Source organism: Lepidochelys kempii, chromosome 7, assembly GCF_965140265.1.
Source record: "Lepidochelys kempii isolate rLepKem1 chromosome 7, rLepKem1.hap2, whole genome shotgun sequence".
NCBI classification, from domain to species: Eukaryota; Metazoa; Chordata; order Testudines; family Cheloniidae; genus Lepidochelys; species Lepidochelys kempii.
The window spans coordinates 38,166,631-38,193,414 of record NC_133262.1 but is presented as its reverse complement, the minus strand read 5'-3'; the positions used below and the strand labels follow the sequence as shown (position 1 = coordinate 38,193,414).

Below are 26,784 nucleotides of genomic sequence, written 5' to 3'. Positions count from 1 at the left end.
CTATACATTGCATCACACATTTTTGGATTAGCTTGGATACTTTTCAGGAACCAAGCCCTGTGCAGCATCCACTGTTCACGCACTGTCCTTGCTTCGCCTTCCTCTTTATCTCATCTCTACATGCCTAATTTCTTTCGTCCCTTGTATCTAGTTCATAGTAAATAGTTCCCTGTGTGTTCTCCCTCTTATCTTAGTTGGCTCAGACATTCTGTCTTCTTAGCCTGCTGACCTGTTTATTTGTCTTATTTAGCAGACATTCTGTTTTCAACCTGATGATTTATTCCTTTCCCTAATTCTCTCTCCCACAAAATCAGACCTCTCTCCATGTGTTAATTACTCATGTGAAGGTGGAGGCTTTACACAACAGCTCATTTAATAAGACACTGTGAAGGAGTCAGGACTATCCATCCAGCATCCTGCAAACACCTGGGTAGGTCCAAAGGTGACACCTGGAGTTCTGTGGGTGGGCTGTGGGAAAACCTTGGTTCTTTCTGAAGACATCAAAAAGTAAACACGGAGGGAGGACCGAAGCGCTGAGAGTAAATAAAGGTGATGTTTTTCTGGAGATTCAGGTTTATGTAGAATATCCAACCTGCTAGCAAACTTGCAAGAGATGGTCCTCTGCCCATATTGAGAGCCTGCAGGATCCGCATGACTCTCACAGGCTTAGTGTCTTATCTTGCAGCCTTCTTTTAATTTTTCTTTTGTTATTGTTTCTAAATGTAGATTCTTCCATAGCTATATTTGTCTAGAGGAGAGGCATTCAACCCTGCAGAGCTGGAGAGCCATTCCCCTGGAACGAAGTAGCAATGAGCCACAAAGCAGTCTCAGCACAAAGCCCCAACTTTACCTTTCAGTATCTGTTGTGTAATGTTGCATTATCGTGACTCAAATGTACCATGTACTGCTGCGATGTCATGATTTGAACATTAGCAATCAGCAGTAAATTATAGGTCATTGAACCATGATTGCTGCCTGCGTAGCTCCATTTGACACTACATTACTGTGGATAAAATCCTGCCTGACCCTATTAAAATCAATGGCAAAATTCCCATTGACTTCAGTTGATTACAGTTTCATCCACAGTCCCCTGTCTCCCTCTCTAATCACTTCCTGGCAACTGGGCAGCATGAGACTATTCTACTCTGTCTTCTCAGCTTTTGCAAGGGAGGCAAAATCCCTGTTCCTTTTTATGGCTGCCTGGTGCAGAATCCTGGCTGTTATGAACTATTAGCTTAGCACTCCCATCCTTCCTCCTACCCCATGTGCAACTTCAAGTGAGAGGAGCTTAAAAAATAGCCACATATTTGATGTGAAAGGTGAACAGGAGCTCTCCAGGAAGAAAGTTACTGATCTAGAGCAGTGAATTTCAAGCAGTCCAAACCCCCAAGGATCTTTTGAGAATAGGGAGGACCTTCCCTGACATGAGTGTTGATGCATTTGGTAGCAAGGTCCAAAACTTTGTCATTTTTCCAATTTTTGAAAAGTGAAACATGAGAAATGAACAAGTGTCCTTTGTTTGGGGGATTAATTCATTATAGATAGAGAGTAAGAATCACACCTTTTCAAATCATAGTATATCTTTTCACCTGCTAGATACTGTACATTTTGTTAGGGTACTGGAGATGGCCAAGAACAAAACTGGTCAGTATTGACCTTCATGTGACTCATTTGTGCTCTTTTAATTATTTTGCTAGCCTATAAAAGCCTATTTTTGCCTGTACATCTGCAACTGGAAGTTACAAAAATCGAGAATAAAATATCCCATTGCTCAGTCTCAATAATTGGTTGAGGTTTCAGTTAATTTGCTTGTACCTCGCATATAATGCCCTGCAGAAAGACCAACATCTTCCCAAGTTCCACTGCTGGCTGCTGTCTTAAAGCATAGATTGAATTCAGATCCTGAAGTTGAAATGAAAACTTGGAAAGGTATTAATGTGTATTTATTTGTGAGTGCATAAAATATTGTTTGACAGATGATGGGATTGTTCTCAAATGCATCTTGCAATATGTTAGTTGTTTCTTGTCCTCTTACCTATTTGGATCCTATACAGCAATAGTTAGTGATTGAGCAAGGAGGTTATTATTTTGCCTTTTGTTAAACTTTTGATTGCAAAAGGCTTGAGTGAGTTTGTGGAGTGTTGACAAATTTCCTGTGTCATTAATATTATTTTGAAGTCAACTCTTCTTTGTCTCTGAATTGGATTGTCGTGTATTGTCGTATATATTTCAAATGTGCTACCGTGACTGAGGAAAGTTTGATGTAGATTTGTTTGTTTGTTTTTCCCTCTGGAGGAAGTTTTGGAAAGTCTGTGGCTCAGAAAAAATATGCTAGGTAGCTTTTATTGGAATTTCTGTGGAGAGATGTAAGATGATCCAGTGAGGGGAGTTTTCTCAGTAGATGAGCTGAAGCCATATCGGGGTAATAATGTTTATTTAAACATTATTAATATCCAGCTTGGTTTGAGATTGCTTTGACCTCTGTAGATAATTTCTGATTTTTAAAGAAGGTCTTTTTCTTCTCTTCCTGTACATCCTGGTCCCGTTTCTCCCCCAGGCATAAACTAGAACGTGTTTTCTACAATTTAAAACTGTATATCTTGGGATAAGAGGGTATTCCAAAGCTCTGAGAATAGGAGATTTTGAACTCAGCAGGGTTGATGTACTGTTATGCTTCTATTTCTTTTGCTGCTTTCATACTCTAGTGATCATTTGTTCCTGGCTCTCTTGTACTGTTTTTCCAAAGGCAATAAAAGGTAAGTAAACAAAGATAGCATTCTCCGATGCAAGCTTGGGAGCTGCTTTAATGGAAAGCTTTTTAGAACAGGGACATTTCACTAAAAAAAAGTGATTGAAACCTTACAAAATGGTGCTTTTTGAACTCATCAGAGCTTGGATCACATTTTTTCAGCTTTCCTTTCAGGAATTAGTTTTCTTTTTTCACTAGATTTCTGCCTCCTTACATTCTCCCATGAAAAAAGTGCCCTGTTCAGGCTTATTTGTAGGACACATTGATAGCAATTAATCAGAATTATTTTAAGAACAGGAAGACAGTATTTAGCTATTCATAACTAAATGATTTCAGTAATAACCTTTGATTTTTTTCATTTTTTTTCACTTGCACAGCCTCCCTTCTCTTACGCTTTTCCAACTGTGAATATGCGTCAGATGAGTTACATTCAAATCAAGACCAAATGATATAGCAAGCTGCATTTCATCCTTGACCTTCAATGTAACACACACACAACAGAAGTTTTAGGAACTGGAAAGCGGACATTCTCTTTTAAAAATAGTTTGTTGGTTCTGATACATGAATGCTAATACAGTGAAAATCTTAATATGAAAATACACTTTGAAAGCTTTACTGTAGGTGATTTTTTTCCCCTACCATCCTTGTCAATACTGAATCTCAGTAAAATAAGTACTCATGTGTACCTTTTGATGCTCTGCCTCCCCACTTTATTGTTGTTAGAAAGACAGATTCTCTGTTCTCCACAATGGAAAATCTAGTCAGATTTAAGTTCAAACAGAAATCAGACTCAACAGACATTAGTTTTGAAACACCTTATATTGGATAGTTTATGGCAAATCAATTGTAAAATGTTTCATAGACTGAATATAGAAAACTGATATTTCATATAGTAAAATTCACACTTAAGAGTTTTGATTGAAATATAAATCATATATAAATATTTAAGAAAAAAGGTACACTATATGATGAAAGAAGGCAATGTGTGTTACGTTCATTGAGTTTAAGGCCTGCTTACTTTATAATTTTAAAATATAAACAGAAATGCAGTAAACAAGTTACAAAGCAGAAAATATCCATTTACTACATAGTGCTGTTCAAAATACACCATTACAATCAAATGAATTTGAAAACAAATACCCAATGTACATGTACTGTAGACTAAATTAGCCATGTGTTTGATAGAAAATGTGTCTGATCATAAAGCTATTGCAGCTTCATTTGGGAATTGTTTTGGTATGATAGAAGGCAATAAGTTTAGCTAACTACATATACCTATAGAGTATATTCAAATATATGCACTGCACTAGCAGTTAATCACACTACCAAAAATTTTATCTACAGTTCATTTTTGTTTTTGGAAAAAGCGTAGCTTTCACAGCATATAATTTTTATAAATAATCATAATAAAAAATGTATGGATAAAATTAGTTTTTGCAAACTGCATTTTTAGAGCAGAATACTGGCTGGGTTTTATGTTTATCAGAAGAAATTAATGGTATTTTATTACATAAAACAGCAAAGTTGGTCTAATATAAAATAAAGGGTGAAATGTTGATTAAGTAGTATTGGTGACCTATTCTTCCAAGAAATAATGCTTTCTGTCCCCAGAGGCTTTATTGACTACTGTGTTCTGTTGGAACTGAAACGATACACTTTTCTTGAATTATTACAGCCCATTAATATTTAATTTTATATAGATTAAGGACAGAATGTTCTCTGTACTGCAATAACTAAACAACACTACTTTCTATTTTATTGTAAAGCAACAAGTATAAGCAAATTCAGGTGCAAGGCAGAATCTCTGATCTTATCCCACCTTTTGCTCCTAAGAAAGTGCAGTGTCAATGGTACTGGCATGTAGGATCATTCATTTTTTGGATGTAAATCTCAGGTGCCGTGTGCTGTGCTAAATTAAGTTTTTCAGCCTTAGTGCTAAATAGTCTTCTGTTTATGTGACTAAATAAGATGTTTGAGATTCTAACATAGGTATTTTTGTTTGGGGTTGGGTTGTTTTATTTATTTTTATGGTTTCATTTTTTTTACAGTCATCCCAAAAAGAGATGATTATTTTCATGCAAGTACCAGTATATGAGAACTAACAAGACAGATACCCCCCAACTTGACGTGTTGCATAAATATGTAAATACTTAGCCAGAAAATATTTAAATATATTATTTGTTATGCTATTACAGTAGCATCTTCAAACTTGTTATTGTCTATTGTGTAAACATGGATTTACACAATTGTAAAAACATATATTAATGCTGTAGGGGCATCAACAGAGACAATAAACTACAGAGTGTCATGAAAACACCTAGTTATACAAGTATACATTGTTTGCCCAATGTAATAGACATGTGCACCTTCCACTGAGCTGAATGGAACTACTGATGAGCATAAACTTAAGCATGTGCATACATTTTTATAGGATTGCGGACTTAGAGCTGCTTGGCAAACTAAGTGTAGACACTACTCAGAAAGTAGGATTCTTAACCCCATAAACTATAACAATTCCAAAGACCATTTACTCCATTACTGTATCATGATGTTTCATTCAGTACGTTCCAAAGTATTGAATCTATTCATATAAAATAATAAATGGCTCTATTCAAACCTGAACTATTTTTGATGTTCAAAGTCATTAATCTAACTATTGTTCTCAGCTCTCATATGGCAGCTCCCTTTGCATTAATTCTACATGGTGAAATTCAAAAACACAATGAGGAGCAGAGTATTTTTGAGGTGGTTCTGACCTGGCCATATTTAGGAGATATTGGAAATGTCAGAACAGAGTCTTTATCTCATGAGGATTCCTACTCAGTTTCTCAAACCCAGAGGTTCAGATAGATATGGATAATTATTCTCAGCTTTGGTGCCAAACTTTTGAAGTTTGCCATCCCTTATTAATTTGCCTCTTTAAAGTTAAAAATGTATGGAAATTAATGCATGCTCAGTATTGTGTTTTCAAATCTTAAAATCTTGCCTTTTTTTCCCCTAACCTCCAAAAAGATAACACTTTTCTGGTACATTTTTGCAAGCTGCAAAATTCATTATCACAAAGTGCAAATGACTACCCAAAAAAATGGTAAATTTTGTATTGAAATCTGAAGAATTAAAAATCGTCAAATTTTTTGGGATTTCTTAAAGTCACTCTCATGCTAAAAATGGGGCTTATAACAGTAGTGAAATATGAGAATAATGTGGTGTCACATGTACAGAGGCTTTTCCAGGTGCCATTGCTACACTGACAATGTTCATGCTTTACTTTTCCTGTAAATCTAACTAGTCTAAGGGTGCATATTGTCATTTTTTTTTCTGTTGGTGTAATACCTAAACATTAGAACGCTTCTCTTTACAGATGTGCCAATCCATTGGATCAATGAATTGGATAGGCGTTTGTGATTATCAAAGATATATATTTAATCTAATTACAAACAAATGTTATAATACACGGGTAAGAAATAGGACATTTAAGTAACATACAAAAAAGAAAAGAACATAGAAGTTTTTAATCACAAAAATGTTTAACTTGTTTCAACAAATATGAAGAAAACATGAATCTTTGACTCTTTTTTACAGCACATTGTTATAATACTTTACATATACACTGTACAATATTTTTTTATCAGAAGGCTTCCGTACAGAAAAAAAAAAGTTGTATAAAACATTCTTCACGTATCAGAAAAACTGTTTTGGACTGAAACACAGGGTTTTCTTAATCTGCTAGGTAACTGGAGTAGGGGGCAAAAATCTGATCATTCTTTTGTTCATCTACATTCATATTGGTAAAAAGGAAAGTTGTTATGCCTCTGAGAACACAGAGGACCATTCTCAACTAAAGCCCCTGTACACAAAGCAGAACTTTATAAGCTACCTCCAAGAGATTTGTTCCTCTTCTTGCCTGGGTGCCAATTCCACAGACTCTGTACTTTACATGTACAGCACAATTTGTTTTTGTTTCTAAGCAACAGATACATAAGATGTTGGCGGTTCAAAGCTGTGAGCATGCAACATTTGATGGAATTAGGCTCCCAGGCTTTTTAGGAAGTGATCAATTTAAGGTTCGCTGATGTCAGTAAACTCTTTCTCTGGGGGAGGGCCACCTCGGTACCAGCTGCAAGTGCCATCACTTCGCTTGATACAGGCATAATGCTTGGCCTGGTGCCCATATAGCTTCCTTTCTATCAGCCAGTCTGTCCAGAGACACTCGTTTGGTGTAGTGATTGAGCAGGGCACCATGTAGCAGGTAGTAATCTAAATGTGAAATATGAAGTTAGTTCAGTGTACTCATCAAAATTCCCATTAAAGTGACATTTCTCATTTGCTTCACACTTTTTCAGCATATGAAAGTTTACTCACAATGTCTGTACTGATTTTGAAATAAGTAATTATGTGGAAATCAAATAATTTATAAAATGTATTCTGCATAAGACAGTATTTTTGCAGTTCCCACCAAGAAAAAAATTTCTGTTTCCTCTAAGGATTGAGCCTTGAACATATTTGACAGTCACTGTTACTGCTGATTTCTATACTTACTTTGCAGCCACAGCCCATTTGGTACCTCTGGTTAAGACTCTTCTTTTGAGACAAGGATAGATCATCCCATGGTTCAATGTAATTGCATAAATGGATGAGAACTTTACCATCATTTAATATTTGGCCTATATGGGGGGAAATAACAAAAATAAGGTGTGTGAACCAGAGTGTACTGTAAACCCTAGTCTACATTCTAAACTCTAAAGTTTGAAGCTAATAGCTCCAAATAAGTCAGATTTCACGTGTTTTCAGTAACTGTTGTTTAAATTGCAAGTACAACAGCTCAGCTTAACTATTGTGCTGTTACATGCAGATTGAAAAATGTTAATATTTCTTAAAAGATGCTGATGGTCTGCCAACAAGGGATATGAAAACAGTACTATGTGAGACTAGAATTCAAAATTATTTTACAAACATCTGGCAGTAATTAAGGACCCTATCCTGCAAACACATTTGGCATGTGAGTAATCCAATTGAACTCAGTGGGACCACTCACGTGTGGAATTGTTTACAGGATTAGGGTTTAATTTAGTAATAGGACAAAATAATGGGCTGAGACCTGCTAGAGAAAGGCCAGCCTTTGTAACAGAAATTGCTATTTACATAATGATATTGACCTCCTTTGTTAAAGCACTGTGAGATCTACTGCTGAAAGATGAAAGGTACTATATATAGAGCCTTGCACGGATACAAAACTTGTATCCCCATCCGATCCACAATCTGCAAAAATGGTCCATGGGTGTCTACATCTGCGAATATAAAGTGGATATCAGATTTGCAGGGCTCTAGATATATAAAACCAAGGTGATATTATCAGTATGTTACTCTGTAGATTTTCATGTTAGTATCACTATGTCCATAAATTACTAATTACAGCATTAATTCTATATTTGGTACAAAATCAACTAGATAAATAATTAAACATTCTTTTTGTTATAAGGATTTTATATGTTAAGATTTGTTTGTATTTTACCTGTGAGGAGATATTGCTTCTTGTTGTTAGCTTCTAGTTTCACTCCACAGAGAGATGAATCAAAAGGAGTATAGACATACTGAACATCTTTCACTTTTTCAAACCCCTTAAACATCTGAAATTTTTCCAAAAAAAAATAAAAAGAATGTGTTATTGCACCAAGAATTTTATTTGGAAACAAAAATATGACTTGAATAAGCCAAAACTTTAGAGTAGATGAACGATATTTGAACCTCAGCAGCTCCCATAGGCAGTGACTGAAACAATGGCTTGATGTCTCTCTTTGAAATAGGGATGAGCTCAAGCTGTGAAGTCTGAAGCTATATCAGAACTTCAAAACCTTACCTACCATTAAGGGTGTTCAAATCTGAGGTTTGGCACAATCTATAATTTAAAATGAAATGTACTCCATTGTTCTGAGATAAAAGGCAAGGGAATTTTGTCTGCATTTTATATAATTACAGATTTTAAAAGGTCCACTCTTCAGGAGGGTTTTCATAGACCATTCAGATTTTTAAAATGTAAAAGACTCTTTACTGGCATCTTACATTTAAGGAGCAATGGAAGAATTCAGCCACACTGCAGATACCAAGCCATTTTAAAAAGCACATTACAGTGTTGACTCTCCAGAGACGCAAGTTGATCTAATTGTATTCATTTGGACAAATGTTGTCTTTGTTACAATAATGGGGTGTCCTGTAAGGAACATCGTGCAGTTAGCTTGAGAATCCCAGATTCTAATTTCTGTCCTTAGTAAAAGCTGTTAAAAACTGCAAAGGAGACTGTTGATACTCTTCTAGTAAAATGTTAGTGAACATGCTTCTCTATGTATGTCTTCACACAAGATAGATCCACTGGTGGTGCAGTGAAAGAACCTGTGCGGAATAAAGTATACTTTTGCACACAACTCCCTTATCTTCAGTGGATGCTGCTTGGACATATTCAGGGCCAGAACTTGGGCTGCTGTGATTTTGGTCTAAGAATAATTGGAGTTTTGCCTTCATAAGGAGTATGGGAACAGGTCCTTAGAGTTTACAGCCTGCAGCACTCAACTGAAATGGGAAGTTTTAGTAACAAAGCCCAGGCAATACTAGATATGCAGCATGCTGTCCAAATAGTACTTCCATACTCAGTTCTGAAATACATTTTTAACATAACGTTTGCAAAACAAGTCTAATTATACCCAAGCATGAGAGGTGCTAATCAATTTCAGAATGCCTGTTATCACCTACAATATGATATAACTGAAACTCCATCAGAGAGGAGGCCCCTTTTGTTTACATCATGCTGTGTGTTGACAGGTTCACAGCTTCCAAGTATAGTTGGCATTACTGGGAAAAAAAACTGTCATACTCAAATTCTTCTCAAGGGATTTAAATACTGTATGGGACTTGCAAATATATTGTAAATGTGTTGGTTTTCTAAAGCCTCTTGATTAAAGAATGAGAAAAAAGCCAAGAATTGACTGTTGCCATTGGATCTCTGATGTAAAACATCAGATGCCAATCTGAAATACTTTGTACAAGAAATAAACACCCAGGATAAAAAAGTGTTCTATCAATGCAAAGAGCCACCAGTGCAAACAAAATAAGAACAAAATTATTAAATCACAACTTGGGTGTCATTCATTTATATTTATGTTAAACAAAATTAAGTCAAATTAGTTAAGCCTGCAAATCTTGTTCTGATATACACGATCCTCTCTGCAAGGTGGCCATAGGAAGGAGCAGAACCATGTGCATGTTGCAAAGACACTGCTTCTAATGATGACACTGAGCCTGAAATTCAGAATGTTTAGTCCTTACAGCTCATGTTGAAGTCAGTGGAAGCTGTAAGGGCTCAGCACCTCTGAAAATTAGGCCACTGATTCTAAAAGTAATACAACCATTGCATTGATTGGAGTGTATTCTCTGTATGTCTACACAGCAAAAACAAAAAGATCCCTGAGGCAATAAAGTCTGAGAGCCCAGGTCACCTGACTTGGGCTCGAGCTGAAGGGCTAAAAATATCACTGTAGACGTTTGGGCTCTGGTTGAGCCTGGGCTCCAAGACCCTCCCCCCTTGCCAAGTTTCAGAGGCATGGCTACAGTCCAAGGTTGAACTTTTGTCTCCGCAGCGTGAGCCTGAGTCAGTTGACCTAGGCTCTGAGACTCATTGCCATAGGATTTTTTTTATTTGCTGTGTTGACATACCCTTATGACATGAGGTGCTTCCTTTCAGTGCTGAGCTAGCTTGAGTCCTGTCCATGCAAAAAAAAAACCTAACTCTAGTGTGGTGGTGCTTTTAATTCAAGATGGCTGGTCCATTATGGGGTATAGCCTACAGCAGAGGTGGGCAAACTATGGCCCGCAGGACTGTCCTCCCCGGCCCCTGAGCTCCTGGCCGGGGAGGCTAGCCCCCGGCCCCTCCCCTGCCGTTTCACTTTTTTGCTTGCACCCCCCACACCTCCTGGGCTTTCCAATAAGCTTGTCCTGCCGCTCTGAGCGGCATGGTAAGGGGGCAGTGGGAGGGGAGGTTGGATAAGGGGCGGGAGGTCCCGAGAGGGGCAGGGGTGGTTGGATGGGGTGGAGATTCGGGGAAGGGCAGTCAGGAGATGGGGGGGGAGTCCCAGGAGGGGGGAGCAGGGAGTGGGGGGCTACGGGGGGGCAGTTAGGGATGGGGGTCCTGGGAGGGGGCAGTCAGGGAACAAGGAGTGGGGGGGGGGTTGGATGGGTCGGGGGACCTGTCAGGGGGCGGGGGTGTGGATAGGGGGTGGGGTCCCAGTGGGGCGGTTAGGGGTGGGGAGTCCCGGGAGGGGGCAGTCGGGACAAGGAGCGGGGGGGTTGGATGGGTCGGGGGTTCTGAGGGGGGGCAGTCAGGGGGAGGGGGCAGATAGTGGGCAGGGGCAGGCTGTTTGTGGAGGCACAGCCTTCCCTACCCTGCCCTCCACACCATTTCATAACCCCGATGTAGCCCTCTGGCCAAAAAGTTTGTCCACCCCTGGCCTACAGCCTGAGTTAGCACAACTCGTCAGATACTAACATAATCAAACTATGCTGCTAATCCAATAATTTTTGCAACTCCAGCGTTATTTCATCGTGTGGCAGCTTTCATTTGAGTTAAGCTAACTCAAACACAGATAATTCAACTTAACTCAGCAGTGAAGACATTGCCACAGGGACTTATCTGGAGGTCTAGCCAATGATTTTTTCAAAATGATTTGGATTATGTTAAAGAAGTGGTTCAGATCTATCCCAGTAAATAACTTCCACTATAAGTGGTGCACTGGGGATTTTTAAAACATAAGAAAATGTGCCATGCCACACTATGCTGTGGACCAGTTAGATCTCTGGTTTCAGTTGGATCACTTCTAGATAGGAGACATCCAAGGAAGTCCTAAGGACTACAGACAGTGGTACTGGTGATTCAACAGGTGGAAGTCTTCTCTCTGTAGGCACGGACCAACCTGATATTAGAGAACACTGTCTTCAGGCAGATGTTGTCTCGCTGAGATATATAACTGAGGCCATGGCCATTTGTAGTCATTTAAAGATCTCATGGTACTTTTCTTAAGAGTATGAGTGCTAACCTCCATGTCCTGATTACATTCCGTTGCTGTAATTACATTCTGTCTGCTATATTCTCCAGGCATTTTCTGTTGTATGAGGCTTTGTTCTTCCTTTCCTGAGCTGTTATGCAGGGTTGCTGTTCTTTGTTTAAACATTTGCTGTATTTTTCACTAAATGTGGCTGCATTTCTCTACCAGTATATCTACCAGTTTTTCACTTGTGCCCTAAATTCAGCCCTGGAATAGAACTGCATTCATGTGTACTAAAAATTAATTTTCTCTGTATATCAGTTTAGGTTTGTAAAGTGTTGTGGTTTCTTGTGGGATGGTATTGTTTATATGGGCCTCATTGTACCACTCTTATACTTATCAGTGTCCAGATACACAAGCAGGCCCTTTAAAGGTAGTAGAACTACTTACATTATGTACCTTGCTATGCAAGAGTGGGTGGCAAAATCAAGACTTATTATTATTTATATTATGAAAGCAAATATTATCTACTAATACATCACTTTCTACCCTTTAGTGTTAGTGCAATGCTCTAAATATTTTTCTAGTTCAAGAAAAGAATAGCAACTGGAAAAATTACTATCTTACCTAAATTTAAACACCTACCAGTAAATATAAAATAAGAGTACAAAGCATCAGTACTTCTTTGTACTGTGTAATGTACACTGCTTGTGAGACTAGTAGTAAAACTGTGTTGCTGTTAGTTACAAAACATTTTTAATTGTGCTAATAGTTAATGCCCTAAAATGTGAACATTTTGACACTATTTCTTTAAATCTTCTAGACTTAGTCTTCTCTGCAATGGGAGGGAGCAATGCTTTCAACACAAAAATTAACACAACTAAAAACTGTTACTCACCTTCTCGTAACTGTTCTTTGAGATGTGTTGCTCATATTCATTCCAATTAAGTGTGTGAGCACCGCATGCACAGTTGTCAGAAAGTTTTCCCTTAGCAGCTCCCGTCGGGTCAGCTGTGGAGCCCCCTGGAGTGGCGCCGTAATGGCGCTCAATATATGCCCCTGCCAACCCAGCCCCTTCTCGGTTCCTTCTTGCCAGCTACTCTGACAGAGGGGTAGAAGGATGGGTATTGGAATGGATAGGAGCAGCACATCTCGAAGAACAAGTTACAAGTTGGTGAGTAACTATTTCTTCTTTTTCGAGTGCTTGCTCATATCCATTCCAATTAGGTGACCCCCAAGCCTTACCTAGGAGGTGGGGTCAGAGTTATGGAATCACCGCTCTGCCAAAAGCTGCATCATCTCTGGCATGCTGGATGATGGTGTAATGAGAGGTGAAGGTATGTACCAAGGATCAAGTTGCTGCCCTGCAGACTTCTTGGATCAGGATCTGGGCCAGGAATGCCGCTGATGAGGCCTGTTCCCTTGTGGAGTGTGCCATAAGTGCTGGGGCTGATATCTTGGCCAGCTTGTAGCACGTTTGGATGCAGGATGTGATCCAGGAAGAAATTCTTTGAGATGAGACCAGGAGTCCTTTCATCTGATCTCCTACTGCTACAAACAACTGGTTTGACTTTCTGAACGGCTTAGTGTGCTCTGTGTGGAAGGCCAGTGCCTGACTAACATCCAGATAGTGCATCCTCTGCTCGCAGCTACTGGCATGAGGCTTAGGATAAAAAACAGAAGGAATATGTCTTGGCTGGTATGGAAAGATGACACCACCTTCAGAAGAAATGCTGGGTGAGGCCTAAATTGCACCTTATCCTTGAGGAAAACCATTTAAGGTGAGTCAGAGGTGAGGACCTTTAAATCAGAAACCCTCCTTGCTGATGTAATGGTGACCAGGAAGGCTACCTTTCACGACAGGTAGAGGAGGGAGAAGTTGCCAGCCATTCAAATGGGGGCCCCATTAGCCTGGAGAGGACCAGGTTAAGGTTCCACGCAGGAACAGGCTGTCTAATCTTGGGGTGTAGCCATTCCAGCCCCTTGAGGAAACGTCTTACCATGGGGGTGGCGAATATGGAGCGTCCGGATACTCCCGGGAGGAAGGCCGAGATAGCAGCAAGATGTACCTTGATGGATGATGCTGCCACACCTTGTTGTTTCAGGTGCAGAAGGTACTCTAGAATGAGTGGTATAGGCACCTGGAGTGGAGGTGTATGTCACTGGGCACACCAGCAAGTGAAACTTTTGCACTTTGCTAGAGAAGTGGCCTTGGTGGATGGTTTCCTGCTGCCCAGTAGGACCTCTGTGCTCAGAACTGGTAACAGAAGTTCCGTGGGGTTTATCCATGAAGCTTCCAGGTTGTGAGGTGGAGGGACTTGAGGTCCAGGTGATGAAGGTGACCGTGATCCTGAGTGATCAGGTCGGGGTGGAGTGGTAGCGCAATCAGGGCATGCACTCCAGGAGTGTGGTGTACCAGTGTTGCTGGCGCCACCAGAATTACCTCTTCTCTGTCCATGAAGATCTTGAGAAGTACCACTTTCTGTTGCTCCGAGTGGCAAACAGATCGACCTGGGGAAACCCCCACCTTTGGAAGATGGAGTGTATGACATCCCGATGGATGGACCACTCGTGGTTGTGGAACGAGCTGCTGAGGCGGTCTGCTAGTTCGTTCTGAACTCCTGGGAGTTAGAATGTCTCCAGGTGAATGGAGTGGGCTATGGAGAATTCCCATAGCCACAGGGCTTCTCAACATAGGGGGGAGGAATGGGCTTTCACCCTGCTTGTTGATGTAAAACATGGCAGTGATGATGTCCGTCATCACTGCCATGCACAGTCCTTGCACCAGGGCCTGAAAAGCCTGGCATTCTAGATGCACCGCTCTCAGCTCCTTGATATTGATATGAAGGGGGAGCTCGTCCTGTGACCATAGGTCCTGTGTTTGGAGATCTCCCAAATGCACACCCAACCCAGAGCTGACGCATCCGTTACTAAGGAAAAGGAGGACTGGGGGCTGTTGAAGGTGATTCCTTTGCACACCATCTGAGGGTCAAGCCACCATTGGAGGGACTCAAGAATGTGTTCTGGGACCTTCACCACTGAGTTTAGGCTGTTGGGCCCCGGGCAGTAGGCAGATGCAAGCCACACTTGCAGGGGTCTGAGTCTCAGTCTGGCATGCCGGACCACATAAGTGCAGGCTGCCATCTGGCCAAGGAGACTCAGCCATCCCCTTGCAGTAGTGGTCAGGTACCTCCTGAGACCTTGAATAATATTTGACATGACCTGGAAATGGGTTTCCGGTAAAAACTCCCTTGCCTATACCAAGTCCAGCACCACTCCGATGAACTCTATTCTTTGGGTCAGTGATAAGATTGACTTGTTCATGTTGAGGCCCAATCTTTCGAAAGTGGACCTGAGATTCCACCTGCTCCCTGGTGCGCCCCCTGAGCAGCCAGTCATCTAGGTATGGGTATACCTGCACCTGTCTCCTTCAGAGGAAGGCTGCTACAACTGACATGCATTTCGTGAACACATGGGGAGCTGTTGATAGACCGAATGGGAGGACCGTGGATAATTTTTGTGGTCGACCACAACCCGTAAGAATCGTCTGTGAGCTGGCTGAATGGCTATGTGAAAGTACGCGCCTTTCATGTCGAGGGGGGTGTACCAGTCTCCTGGATCCAGGGAAGGGATAATTGTGCTCAGAAAGACCATGCGGAACTTTAACTTCACCATGAATTTGTTGAGTCCTCGCAGGTCTAAAATAGGTCTGAGACCCTCCCTTTGTCTTGGAAATTAAGAAATAACGGGTGTAGAAACCCTTGCCCCTTAGTTCCTGAGGAACCTTCTCCACCGCTCCTATGGCGAGGAGTGCCCGCACCTCCTGGATAAGGAGTTGCTCGTGAGAAGGGTCCCTGAAGGGGGACGGGGAAGGGGAGTGTGAGGGAAGGGAGGAGCTGAATTGGGAAGAATATCCCACTTCTACCATGCGAAGAACCCAGCGGTCCGATGTTATCAGGGACCAAGCGCGGCAGAAGTGGGATAGACGATTCATAAAAAGAAGGGTAAGGATCCAGTGTCATGGTGGGTGTGCCGCCCTCAGATGTCCCTTCAAAAGGCCTGCTTAGAGCCCAACGAAGGCAAGCGATCACAGTTCCAATGACCATCACTGGCGGTAAGAAGGAACTGAGGAGGGGCCAGGTCGTCAGGGTCAGATATTCAGCGCCATGAAGGTGCCACTCCAGGGGGCTCCACAGCTGACCCAATGGGAACTTCTAAGGGAAAACTTTCTGACGACTGTGCACGCAGTGCGCAAACACCTAATTGGAATCAATATGAGCAATCACTCGAAGAAGGAATAATATTTTTGAGAGGAATAGCTTAAAGAAGTCTCTCCTATATGAAAAGTACTAAATAGGCCCCCTAGGTAACATAAAAGTAGGCGGAAGAAGAAGAGGAGCATTTTGCTTAGTTTGTACAGTTGCAGTCATATGTAAAATTGAATCACTAATGGGATCTATGAGAGTGATAAGTCTTGCATCCCATGGCTAAATTAAAGGGCTTGAATGGACTTCAGTGAAACTGATGCTATAAGTTCAGCTTTACTAGCTTTCCCATAATAGACTGTGTGACTTCATAGCTTGTTAAAGCAACTGAGGAACAATTAAAAGAATGGAATAAGTTTAGCTTGATAGCACTCTAATAATAGCTGTATAGATAGTGCTTTGAAATTGTGGCTCAGACTGGAGCTTGGGCTCTGAAGTTCACCCCCACCTCTCTAGGCTTCAGAACCCCAGCCTTAGCTTCAACTTCAAAGAGCTGTGTTTACAGCAATTTTAGAGAGCTTGCATCTGCACTCTCCAAAATGCAGTGTAGGTATATCCCGAAGGTGGGAGAGATTGTTTGGGAATGTCCAAAGGGATGTATCCTGGCCTAAATGCACAAAAATGTTCAGCAGAAAATTTAAAGATTGTGGTTAAGGAGTATTTCATAGATTTATAGGTTTTAAGACAAGAAAGGGACCATTAAATCATCTAGTCTGACCTCCTGTGTAACGTAGGTTTGGTATTGTAAAATGAAGTCTGGTCTATTAGGCCTTGATCCTTCAAACACTTACGCACATGTTGAACTTTAATTACGTGAGATGTTCTAACGACTATGGAAAACTCTGTCCAAAATAGTCACGAGATCGTTAATTACCTGAGTGGCCAAGATCTTAAAATATGGTACTTCCTACAGCATAGTGTCTTCTAATGATGTGCTGTGGCATCAATACACTACAAAAGTGGTGGAAAGAGTGCCACATACTGAATCAATAACCTTACTTCCTCTGTAGCATCTTCCATCCAAATAGTAACCAGTTCTGAGTTTCCAAAGATGGTGAAAACTGATGAGATCATAGTGCAAGGCAGTGTAGCTGCCAGTCATCAAATATATAGGAGATCCCAGAGAGATACATTGTCAGTGTGGAAGAAGAAGGTGAATTTTAGGAAAAATGTGAATATTTTCATTTTTTGACGTAACTTATTTGAACACTTTAAACATGCCATATGTTGGGAAAAGACAGGAAGTGCGGTCATCGAAAACTACTGCTTTGACAACCAGGTTCTTCTAATTAGGTCTCAGTTATTTAAGGGACTGAGATTTACAACCAAAGCCACTGTTCCACATGAATTACAGTTTAAATAGATCTGACTGACTAATTACGGTTCAGTTAAGTAGTGCTTATTGATGTAGCCAGTACCGGACCCGAGTCTTACCTTTACTAGACCGTTACGCAAATGAAGTACTACATTAATCCACAACTAGTCCTGTTGATTTTCTCGTGAGTAAAGGTGGCAGAATCTGCCCCCCTGCATTGTAATAACTTATAACAACAATCTATAACCCAGAATTCCCTGCACCCCCAGCTGCCCTTTTTTCCCCTCCCCCCCTTTTCTTTTCTTTCCACCCTATGACTGGAGTGGCGTTAATGGGCCACTTCACCTTGAATGGTCCCTTGAAATATCTGTTAACTATTTATGTTAAACAATCTATTCCATCTTGTATTTAGCTGTGACACTGGGTACATTTCCCAGACCTGAAGAACGGCTCTGTGTAAACTCAAAAGCTTGTTTCTCTCACCATCAGAAGCTGGTCCAATAAAAGATACTACCTCACCCACCTTGTCACTCTAATACTTTGAACACAATAAATTAGGTAACTTCTTATGAGACAAGTGCAAAGATGGTTTTATAACTGTTTGTTAAAAAATAGCATATTGAATTTAATAGCTGTTCCATAAAAAGTGCAGTTCTGCTAAATCTCATATTGGCTATTACACTTGGGAGTATAGGACTACATCACTTCAAACAAAAACTCTACTCACCCTTGCTTATAAATATTGTAATAAACGGCTTGGCTCTAACCCAGCTGAACAACAGATGTTCCAGGGTGGAAGCCTGAGACTCAGATCTTAGTTCAAGTCTAGCCAGAAGTTAGAAATTGTGAACTCTTTCCCTGCTGCATCAGCTTGTAGCACCATTAAAACATTTTATTAAAAAATAAACAGCAGTAGTGTGTTTATTCCTAACTGACTGTTTCCCCACTCAGAGCCTAGTTCAGAATCCACTGAAGTTAAATGAAAAACTTTTTTTGACTTCAGTGCTTTTGATTGAGTCCTCTAATTATTAAAAACGTTTGGGAAATTAGAAAAGGGCCCAACAGTTCGAAATTTCAGAGTGCCACCAAAGAAGAACTGGACTGTAGATTGTAGATTGAGAAATAATGACAAAAGGTATAAAATAGAATTGGGCCCAAGCCAAAGAGGTTACTTGTGTGTGTGTATGACTATCAATTGCTTAAGTGTTTGCAGGGGAATGTGCTTTGTAAAATCAAAGTCCTTCTAGATGTAATAGGAATCTCTTACGTACGTATGTGAATAAAGAAATATTTAAAAATCAGCTAATATTCTTTTGAGAAGATGGCAAGCATGGTGGTGATGGTGGTTGTTTTAAAGAGAGAATTTGACCTTAAAAATCAATACACAAGCTACTATATAAAGTCTTAACAAGAAGATTTCTTAAGTAGCCACAGTTTCTTCTCTGAGGATTTTGAGATACACTTGTCTACCATAGATGCTTGTACTCAAAACCTGGAACTTCTTAAATGAACCCAGAAATATAGAGAAAAACATATTTTGACTGTGTCATAAATTACATCACTTTGGCACTTCAGTCATAAATTCTAAAATAATTAAGAACTTTTTTCAAAAATACATGTCACTCTTTATTCATAATGACTAGAGCTGGATGAACCATAGGTAGTGAGCAATTTATTTATCTTATCTAGCCCTTTCTGCTAGTGAATAATTTGATTGACCTCAAATTATTTAAAAGATATTTCTTGAAAACATATGTCAGTTCACAAACAGTCCACTAAGGGTATTTCATATTAATAATTTGAAATTGGAGCTATGTTTATTAAACACATACTGTAGATCACATTTCTGTTTTCTTAATGGAGGTGAGTAATTTAGAATCAAGTTTCTGCTGCAAATACTCGTAAACATGAATACATAATTTGCATTCAGTTTTGAACAGTTCTGCTAGCAAATTTGTTTGTAAGCACAGTGGTTTGCAGTTGTGGTCAATAGAGCAGTTACTAGTGGGACACAGAGAATTGTGTGGTTCCATTGTTTTAGCTTCTCCTCCTTGTTTACAGCTAATGCTGAGCAGAGGTTAGAATTTCCATTGCACAGGAAATTCTGACATTTCAACATTTGTTTTTATCCTGAAAAGGGACAAAAAGTTGAAACTTCAAAATTTTTCACAGAATGGAAATTCCCCCCCACCCTCAAAAATCAGTTCATAGATGTGAAACATTTTGTTTTAATATTTTTATAAAAATAAAGCATTTCAGCATTCCTGATATTGAAATATTTCTTTTCAGTTTGTTGAAATGCTTCATTCTGAATCATTTCAATGTAAAACTGAATGTCCCTATGGTGCATTGCCTTATGGGAGCTGTAGTTCCAGCCCCTATATTCTCCTGTGTGCCAGTCTATATCTCCCATAATGCATGCAGAGTCTGCACCATCCAGCTCAATCAGAAGAAATCACAATATTGCGTTAGGGGAGATGATGTTCTCCAGGGGAACCTGATCCCTAGGAAAGAATGGGGGTTGGAACTACAAGTCCTATAAGCAGGGCTGGCTCTAGGTTTTTTGCCACCCCAAGTTCTGAGAGCCGGAATGCCACCAGAGGGGAAAAAAGAAAAAAAAAAAGACGATGACCAGAATGCCCTGGACATGTGCCGCCCCAAGCACGTGCTTGGTTTGCTAGTGCCTAGAGCCGGTTCTGCCTATAAGGCAATGTGCCATAGGAAAATGTGTGCAGTATTGTTGTAGCTGTGTTGGTCCCAGGATATTAGAGAGACAGGGTGGGTAAGGTAATATCTTTTATAGGACCAACTTCTGCTGGCTAAGATGAGCCTGGAAGCTTAAATTCAAAATTTTGCTAGACACTAAAAATCATAGACTGAACAGACACACTGGATTTATGGTTTATTACAACAATCTATAACCCATTAACAAATCCCCCCTTTCTTCTTTTTTCCCCTCCATCCCTTCCTTTCCCGCCTATGACTGGAGGGTTGTTACCAGGCTACTTCACGTTGAACTGGGCCTTGAAATGTGTTTACTACTTATGCTAAACAATCTGTTCCACCTTGTATTTAGCTGTGACACTGTGGATACAGCTACACAAGTCTAAAACCCTGAGGCATGGCCACAGCTGGCTCGGGTTAGCTAACTCAGTCTTGTTGGGCTCAGGCTCCGGGGCTAAAAATTGCTGTGTACACTTTCAGGCTGGATCTGAAGCCTGAGCAACAGGACCTTCCTCCGCTTGCAGGGTCCCAAAACATCTGCACAGCAATTTTTCAGCCCCAGAGCCCAGGTCCTGTGAGCTTGAATCAATTGACCTGGGCCAGCTGTGAGTTTTTCATTCCTGTGTAGACATACTCTCTGAATATGTTTCCCAGATTTGAAGAAGAGCTCTATGTAAGCTCAAAAGCTTGTGTCTCTCACCAACAGAAGTTGATGCAATAAAAGATATTACCTCACACACCTTGAATCCCTCGTAGGAAAATGCAGTTTAATGTTTTGTTGAACTGATTCAAAGCAATATATGTTAGGTCAGTTCAAAAAACAAAATATTCCAATTCAGGTCGAAAAGATCCAAATTGCAATATTTCATTTTGATTTTAAATCAATACTTTTTTAAATTAAAATTTTCCTATGGAAAATTTAAGTTTTCTGGAAACTATCAGAAACTGTCAGAAAATTATTCCAGTGGAATATTTCCAACCAGATTTATTTCCAGCTGTAAATTGCATTAAAAGAAGCTTAAAACACTTTCATAGTGCTGCTTTTCCTTGAGGCAATTGCCACTGGGATGTCATTTGATCACCAATTAAGTGTCCATGAGACAGTCTTTGTGTCAGGATGTATACAAAAGTTTGAGACCCTTACATTAGAAAATTCATAGGTGTGAATAAAAAAGTGCAAATGCAGTAGACGTAAATTTGTTCACAAAGCTAGATGAATGTTCATTAATAATTTTTTGCAGTATTCATGCAGCAATGATGATAATACTTCTAATCTTTTACATTTGTAGATTGTTTGTGAAGTAAGCACAAATAGTACAAAGTTTTCCTTTAAAGGCAAAATGTTATGGAACAGATCCATTTCACTTTCAACATAAAAATCAGTTCTAAAAGGGAAATTTATGGAAAGGTTTTAATCAGTCTTAGTATTGAGAGAGGTATGGTACAATATATGGGGGCAGAAATGTTTTAACGCTCCATTCTGTAACTTGAACACAATGCCAAATAAATGTGACAATACATAGGACTATGTGAAAGAGAAATACATCCATTAAATCTCATTTTCAAGTAGCACTTATCCGTTGTAGTGTCTTTAAAGCTGAAAAATGGGAATTTAAAAATAAATGGTACTGTAGGACTATTATGTGATGATCAATAAGGTGGCCTTCTCTACGTCCAACCCCTCCACCATGTACTGGGACTGTGGAAACAGGATAAATAGGGGATTGCCTTACAGGGTGATTTATGGTAGTCAGCGCTGCTCTCCAGGCCACTACAGTAGACATGAAGGCCTAAAGGATTTACTCTGAAATGCCCTGGCTAACGGGATTCTGGTTAGGTGGACCAGGATCACTAGCCTGGGCAATTGGGCAACTGGTCTAAGAGAAGGACATTCCAAAAATAAACTTGCAGCCAGTAAGTCTTTCCGTTGTCTTGGTTTACCTTGTGTCACTGGGCACCTCTGCTGCTACCCAGTGTACTTCACTGCCTGGCCAGTTTGGATGGTCTTACGATCACAAACACACACCAGATTATCTTTCACCAAGGTGTGTATTTATTCTTTGCTTACATAATAACTGTACTGCAGGCTTACAGCAAAGGGATGCCCCTCCCAGCCTTCACTGCTCAGCCCAGGCTCATCCTCTGAGCTTTCCTTCTGAGGCCCCCTGAGTTCCCCCTTGCTTCCTGTTCCTTCCGTTCATGTTCTCCCAATTACATCATTAACCCAGTGATTAGCACCCAGGTGCTCATAATCCCTCAACTGAACATGTATAATTGGCTTCAATTAGGCCTGCCCTCTTCCCAGTGCTGCAGCAAACTCAGTGACCGGAGTGTTACTAATAGTACCCTGTCACACCTAGCCACTGGCAAGAGTCTTGTTGGCTGAGAGTGTGTGCGAGTTGGTGTGCAACTGCTTGTTCACTTTAAACAAATTCTCGCACAGCCTTCAACAATCCAACAAATCCTGCAGCGATGGGGAATGGCAAAATTGACAGTCGATGAACGTTGCTGGGAGTCATAGTCTTGAAATCTGCATGTGGGCTGGTCAAGAATTTGGTCACTCTGCATTGACCTGGGGTGACACCATAGTGTAGCAGCATCTTGATCGACATGACTGCTCTATTCAGGGACAGCACAGCTGACCTCAATCTGAGGAAGAGGCTAGAAAAGATTCCCCCAAAATTGCTCATCCCGAACAGCCCTCACCAGCTTACCCTGGCTGGAGGGTGTCCCATCATGCAGTCAAAATTCAAACAAACCTTGAAAAGTTTCCTTTTGTGTTACTGTTGCAATGTGGAATGTTCATACATTATTGATCATTCAAACCAAACTGATTCTCCTGTCATGTGAGCTGCTCTGGTTGTTTGAGAGCTTGAAAGATACTGTATCAACATTGAGGCATTGAACAAGATTCAACTTGCTGAAGAGAGACAACTGATTGAGCAGAGTGCTGAGAACAGTTTCTTCTGGAAGGGACGCCCACAAAACAAGCAGGAATAATCTTTGCAATCAGAATATTGTCTCTTGTTTGGAGAGCCTACCCATTGGTATAAATGACAGACTGATGATGCCCCAACTGCCCTTGAAAGGTGGATGTTACGCTTCATTGATCTGTGCTTACTCACTGATGATGACTAACTCTCATGAGGATAAAGAGCAATTTTACTCTGAACTAAAAGACCTGATTCTATTGACTCCCTGTAGAGACTAGTTGATTATTTCAGGTGACTTGAGCACTTGTGTTGGCTGTGATGATTTCTACATGGCATGGCATATTTGGTAAACATGGGGTTGGCAAGATGAATAGCACTGGCCTACTTCTGCTGAAGATAGGGGTCGAGTATCATCTAGTTGCTAAAACATTGTCTTCCAACGTCCCAACAAATAAAAATGACCTGGATGTACATTTGCTCATGTCATTGGCATTTGATCAACAATGTGTTGGCGTGACATCATGATCTAGGACGACGTGTGCATAATTCTGGTATTATGTGGAGCTGATTGTTGGACTGACCACCCTCTTATTTAGCCAAGTGCTCTATTTATCCAAAACACCAATCAGTTAAGTGTGTAACGTTTTCCCAATGAAAGATCTGTCAATTGCCGAACAATTTTCAACACAGCTAACTATTGTTTTAGAAACTTTTCCAATGACCAGTTATGACACATTTGCCATATGGGTATCCTTGCGTGACACAATCTGTAACACGATTGTGGATTGTGTATAAAACACTGTCATGCAGACTGGTTTGACAATAGTGATTCTGAAATATCAGATCTCCTTGATGTCAAGCAATAAGGGCATGCTGCGCTCTTATCTGACCCGCTCTCTGAAACAAAAAATGGCCAGATGTAGGGCAGCCTGCGGTATACACCAATGCAAACTCTGCCAAATGCAAAGTATGTGGTTTGACTGTAAAGTAGATAAACTACAGGAGATCACTGATAATCATGACTCCAAAGGTTTCTATGGGGCGATTAAAGCTGTGTATAGCCCTGCTCTGTCTTCCTTGACACCGCTAACAACTGCTAATGATGAATATCTCATCACAGATCACAGTGCCATCTACCAACAACGGCGTGAACAAAACATTTCAGTGAACTACTTAATCATTTATCTACTGTTTCTAATGAGTCACTGGATAATGTCCACAAATTGCCCACATCAATGCACTTGTGAATTCACCCACTTGAGCTGAGGTGTTGAAGGCTGTTCAAGCAATGAAAAATAACAAATCTCCTGGTCCTGATGCCATTCCAGCTGAAGTTTTAAAGCATGGAGGAAATCTCATTGACAGGCTTTTTGAAGTTCTCTTACATATCTGACTTCAAGAAACCATACCACAACAACTGAAAGATGCCAATTCATCATTATCCACAAGCATAAAGGTTCAAAAAGCAACTCTGGTAACTACCACGGTATCTCTTTGCTCTCTGTGGCCAGAAAGATTCTTGCATGGATCTTCCTAAACCAATCCCTGACCGAAATCATTAACACAGAATCTGTCTATAGACAGAAATCAAAGTCTGTAATGCTCACATAATTGCAGTACAGGTGTGAATCATGGACCTGTTATCAACAGCACATTAAAAAGTTTGACCGTTTGAATTTGTGACACCTATGACAATTGCTGGGCATCAAATGGCAGGACTGGGTTTCCAACAGAAGTACTGGTGAAAGCTGGTTTGTTCAGCATCAAGGCTCATTTGATCTGTGCCCTGTTGAGATGGACTGGACATGTAATTCGTACGCCTGAGACTCATTTATCAAAACAGGTCTTATATTTCTAATTAAGTTCCAGCAATTGTAAGTGTGGGGGGCAGATGAAACACTTCAAAGACACCCTGAAACAAAATTTGCACAAAAAGAACATTTCTGACCCAACCTTTGAGCAACTGGCAATTGATCATATTGCATGAGGCCACGCCATAAAGGCAGGTGTCCACGACTTTGAGAAGAATTGCACTGAGCAAGTGGAAGCACATTGCCAGGCAGCTCAATCAGTGCAGCTAGGTAAATGGCTCTGACCAGTGGGGTAAACATTGTTCTTCCTGAGTTGGTCTATGGAGTCGTGCACAGACACATTAGTACAAACTGTGATTGTCAGTGTTGTCCTGGAAATCAAAGTGATTAGCATCATCATTAAGGTTGTTGCCTGCTGGTATCTGTACCTCCACTGCCAGTTTGAGTAGGTCAGTTCCTGTGCTCCCTCTATGGCCTGGTCTACTGGGGGTGGGGATCGATCTAAGATACGCAACTTCAGCTACAAGAATAGCATAACTGAAGTCGACATATCTTAGATCGACTTAGAATCACTTACTTCACGTCCTCACGGCGCGGGATCGACGGCCACTGCTCCCCTGTCGACTCCGCTTCCGCCTCTTGCAGTGGTGGAGTTCCAGAGTCGATGGCAGAGCGATCGGGGATCAATTTATTGCGTCTACACTAGACGAGATAAATCGATCCCCAATAGATCGATCACTACCCACCGATCCGGCAGGTAGTGTAGACGTGGCCTTGTATTTGTCATGTTTGCTCTTCCAAAAATAGATTCCGGAAGAGACTAACAGTAACCAATTTTAAAAAGTGTGGTCACCCATCTTTCTACTTCCACTCACCAAAAAGAAAAACAGTATATTTTTCTTTAAAATGAAGGATTCAGAGTACAATTTTTTTGTTCAGGGTATAGCCAAATCATAGTCTTATTGACATCAGTGAATTTGTCAATGACTCCATTTGGACCAAGATCTGTCCATGTAAGAGTGCATTAATGAATGTATCCTGTGAGTAGAGCTGGACAAATAGTAGGAAAAACTTTTTTGTGAACGTTTTCCCCAGGTTTGAATCACTTTTGGATTTTGTGCACTCCCACTTTTTGTTTGCTTTCCTTAGAACATTCATACAGGTGGGATTTTGTAGAAATATCTGGGGGGGGGGGTGGCTGATTTTTCTGCAAATACCACTGTTCACATGTGATCAAGGGTTTTTGCTATTCCTGCTGTAAGTGCCTGCCTGTTTGTTAAGTTTTGTGTCTTCCAATCAGAACGTAGAAATAATGCCCTGACACTTAGGTGACTAAACATACACCTCAGGCAGAAAATAATCAAAGATGCATAATGAATAGTTTTCAAATAATCCATAGGTTAAAATATGTTTACATACAGTATTCATCAAACAATTATGAATAACAAATACATTTATCAAAATCAGCCTGTTGGTAAATAATTCATGAATAGAAAAAAAGAGCTGCAGGCCAACCAGATCCTACTCCCAATTCAAGGGAAATTTGTCATTGACATCAGCATGAGCTGGTTCATGCCCTGGTACATTAGTCAGCAGTATTGAATGTCAAAATAACCAAGTGATTCCATGTACCTTTATTTGTTTGATTTCATACCGGATCATTTTGTGAGTGTCAAGTGGGTCATCACTGGCAGGAACCACCTTTTCACTGGATATTTTTGCACGAATCACTGCAAGGGGGGAAAAAGATTTTATTTGCAAAGAAGCATATGCCTGACTTTTCCATCAGTACTATATGTTACATTTTTCCATTTATTAAAATAATTGTAACAGATTGCTATGTTTTTCTATTGGACATTAGAAAATGTTCAGTAGCATTTAAAGCTTGTTAGTACAAGATTGTTCAAGACTGAGTTAACTCCTGAAAAAATAAAAACGATACAGGGCATAACCTGCCA

General features: G+C 40.4%; 2 protein-coding genes across 9 annotated transcripts in view; one reads left to right on the top strand and one right to left on the bottom strand.

The window, feature by feature from the left end:
• The window catches only part of SYN2 (synapsin II), a 442,912-nt gene that overhangs the window by 284,975 nt on the left and 131,153 nt on the right, over nucleotides 1–26,784 (top strand). The window lies entirely within an intron of this gene.
• TIMP4 (TIMP metallopeptidase inhibitor 4) overlaps nucleotides 6,301–26,784 on the bottom strand; it is a 51,338-nt gene continuing 30,854 nt past the window's right edge. The window contains exons 2-5 of the mRNA XM_073352287.1: nucleotides 26,459–26,556; nucleotides 8,262–8,376; nucleotides 7,289–7,413; nucleotides 6,301–7,006 (exon numbers count right to left, since the gene is read on the bottom strand). Of these exons, the coding sequence (XP_073208388.1) occupies nucleotides 6,809–7,006; nucleotides 7,289–7,413; nucleotides 8,262–8,376; nucleotides 26,459–26,556 (536 nt within the window). The 3' untranslated portion in view covers nucleotides 6,301–6,808. The remainder of the gene's footprint in view (nucleotides 7,007–7,288; nucleotides 7,414–8,261; nucleotides 8,377–26,458; nucleotides 26,557–26,784) is intronic.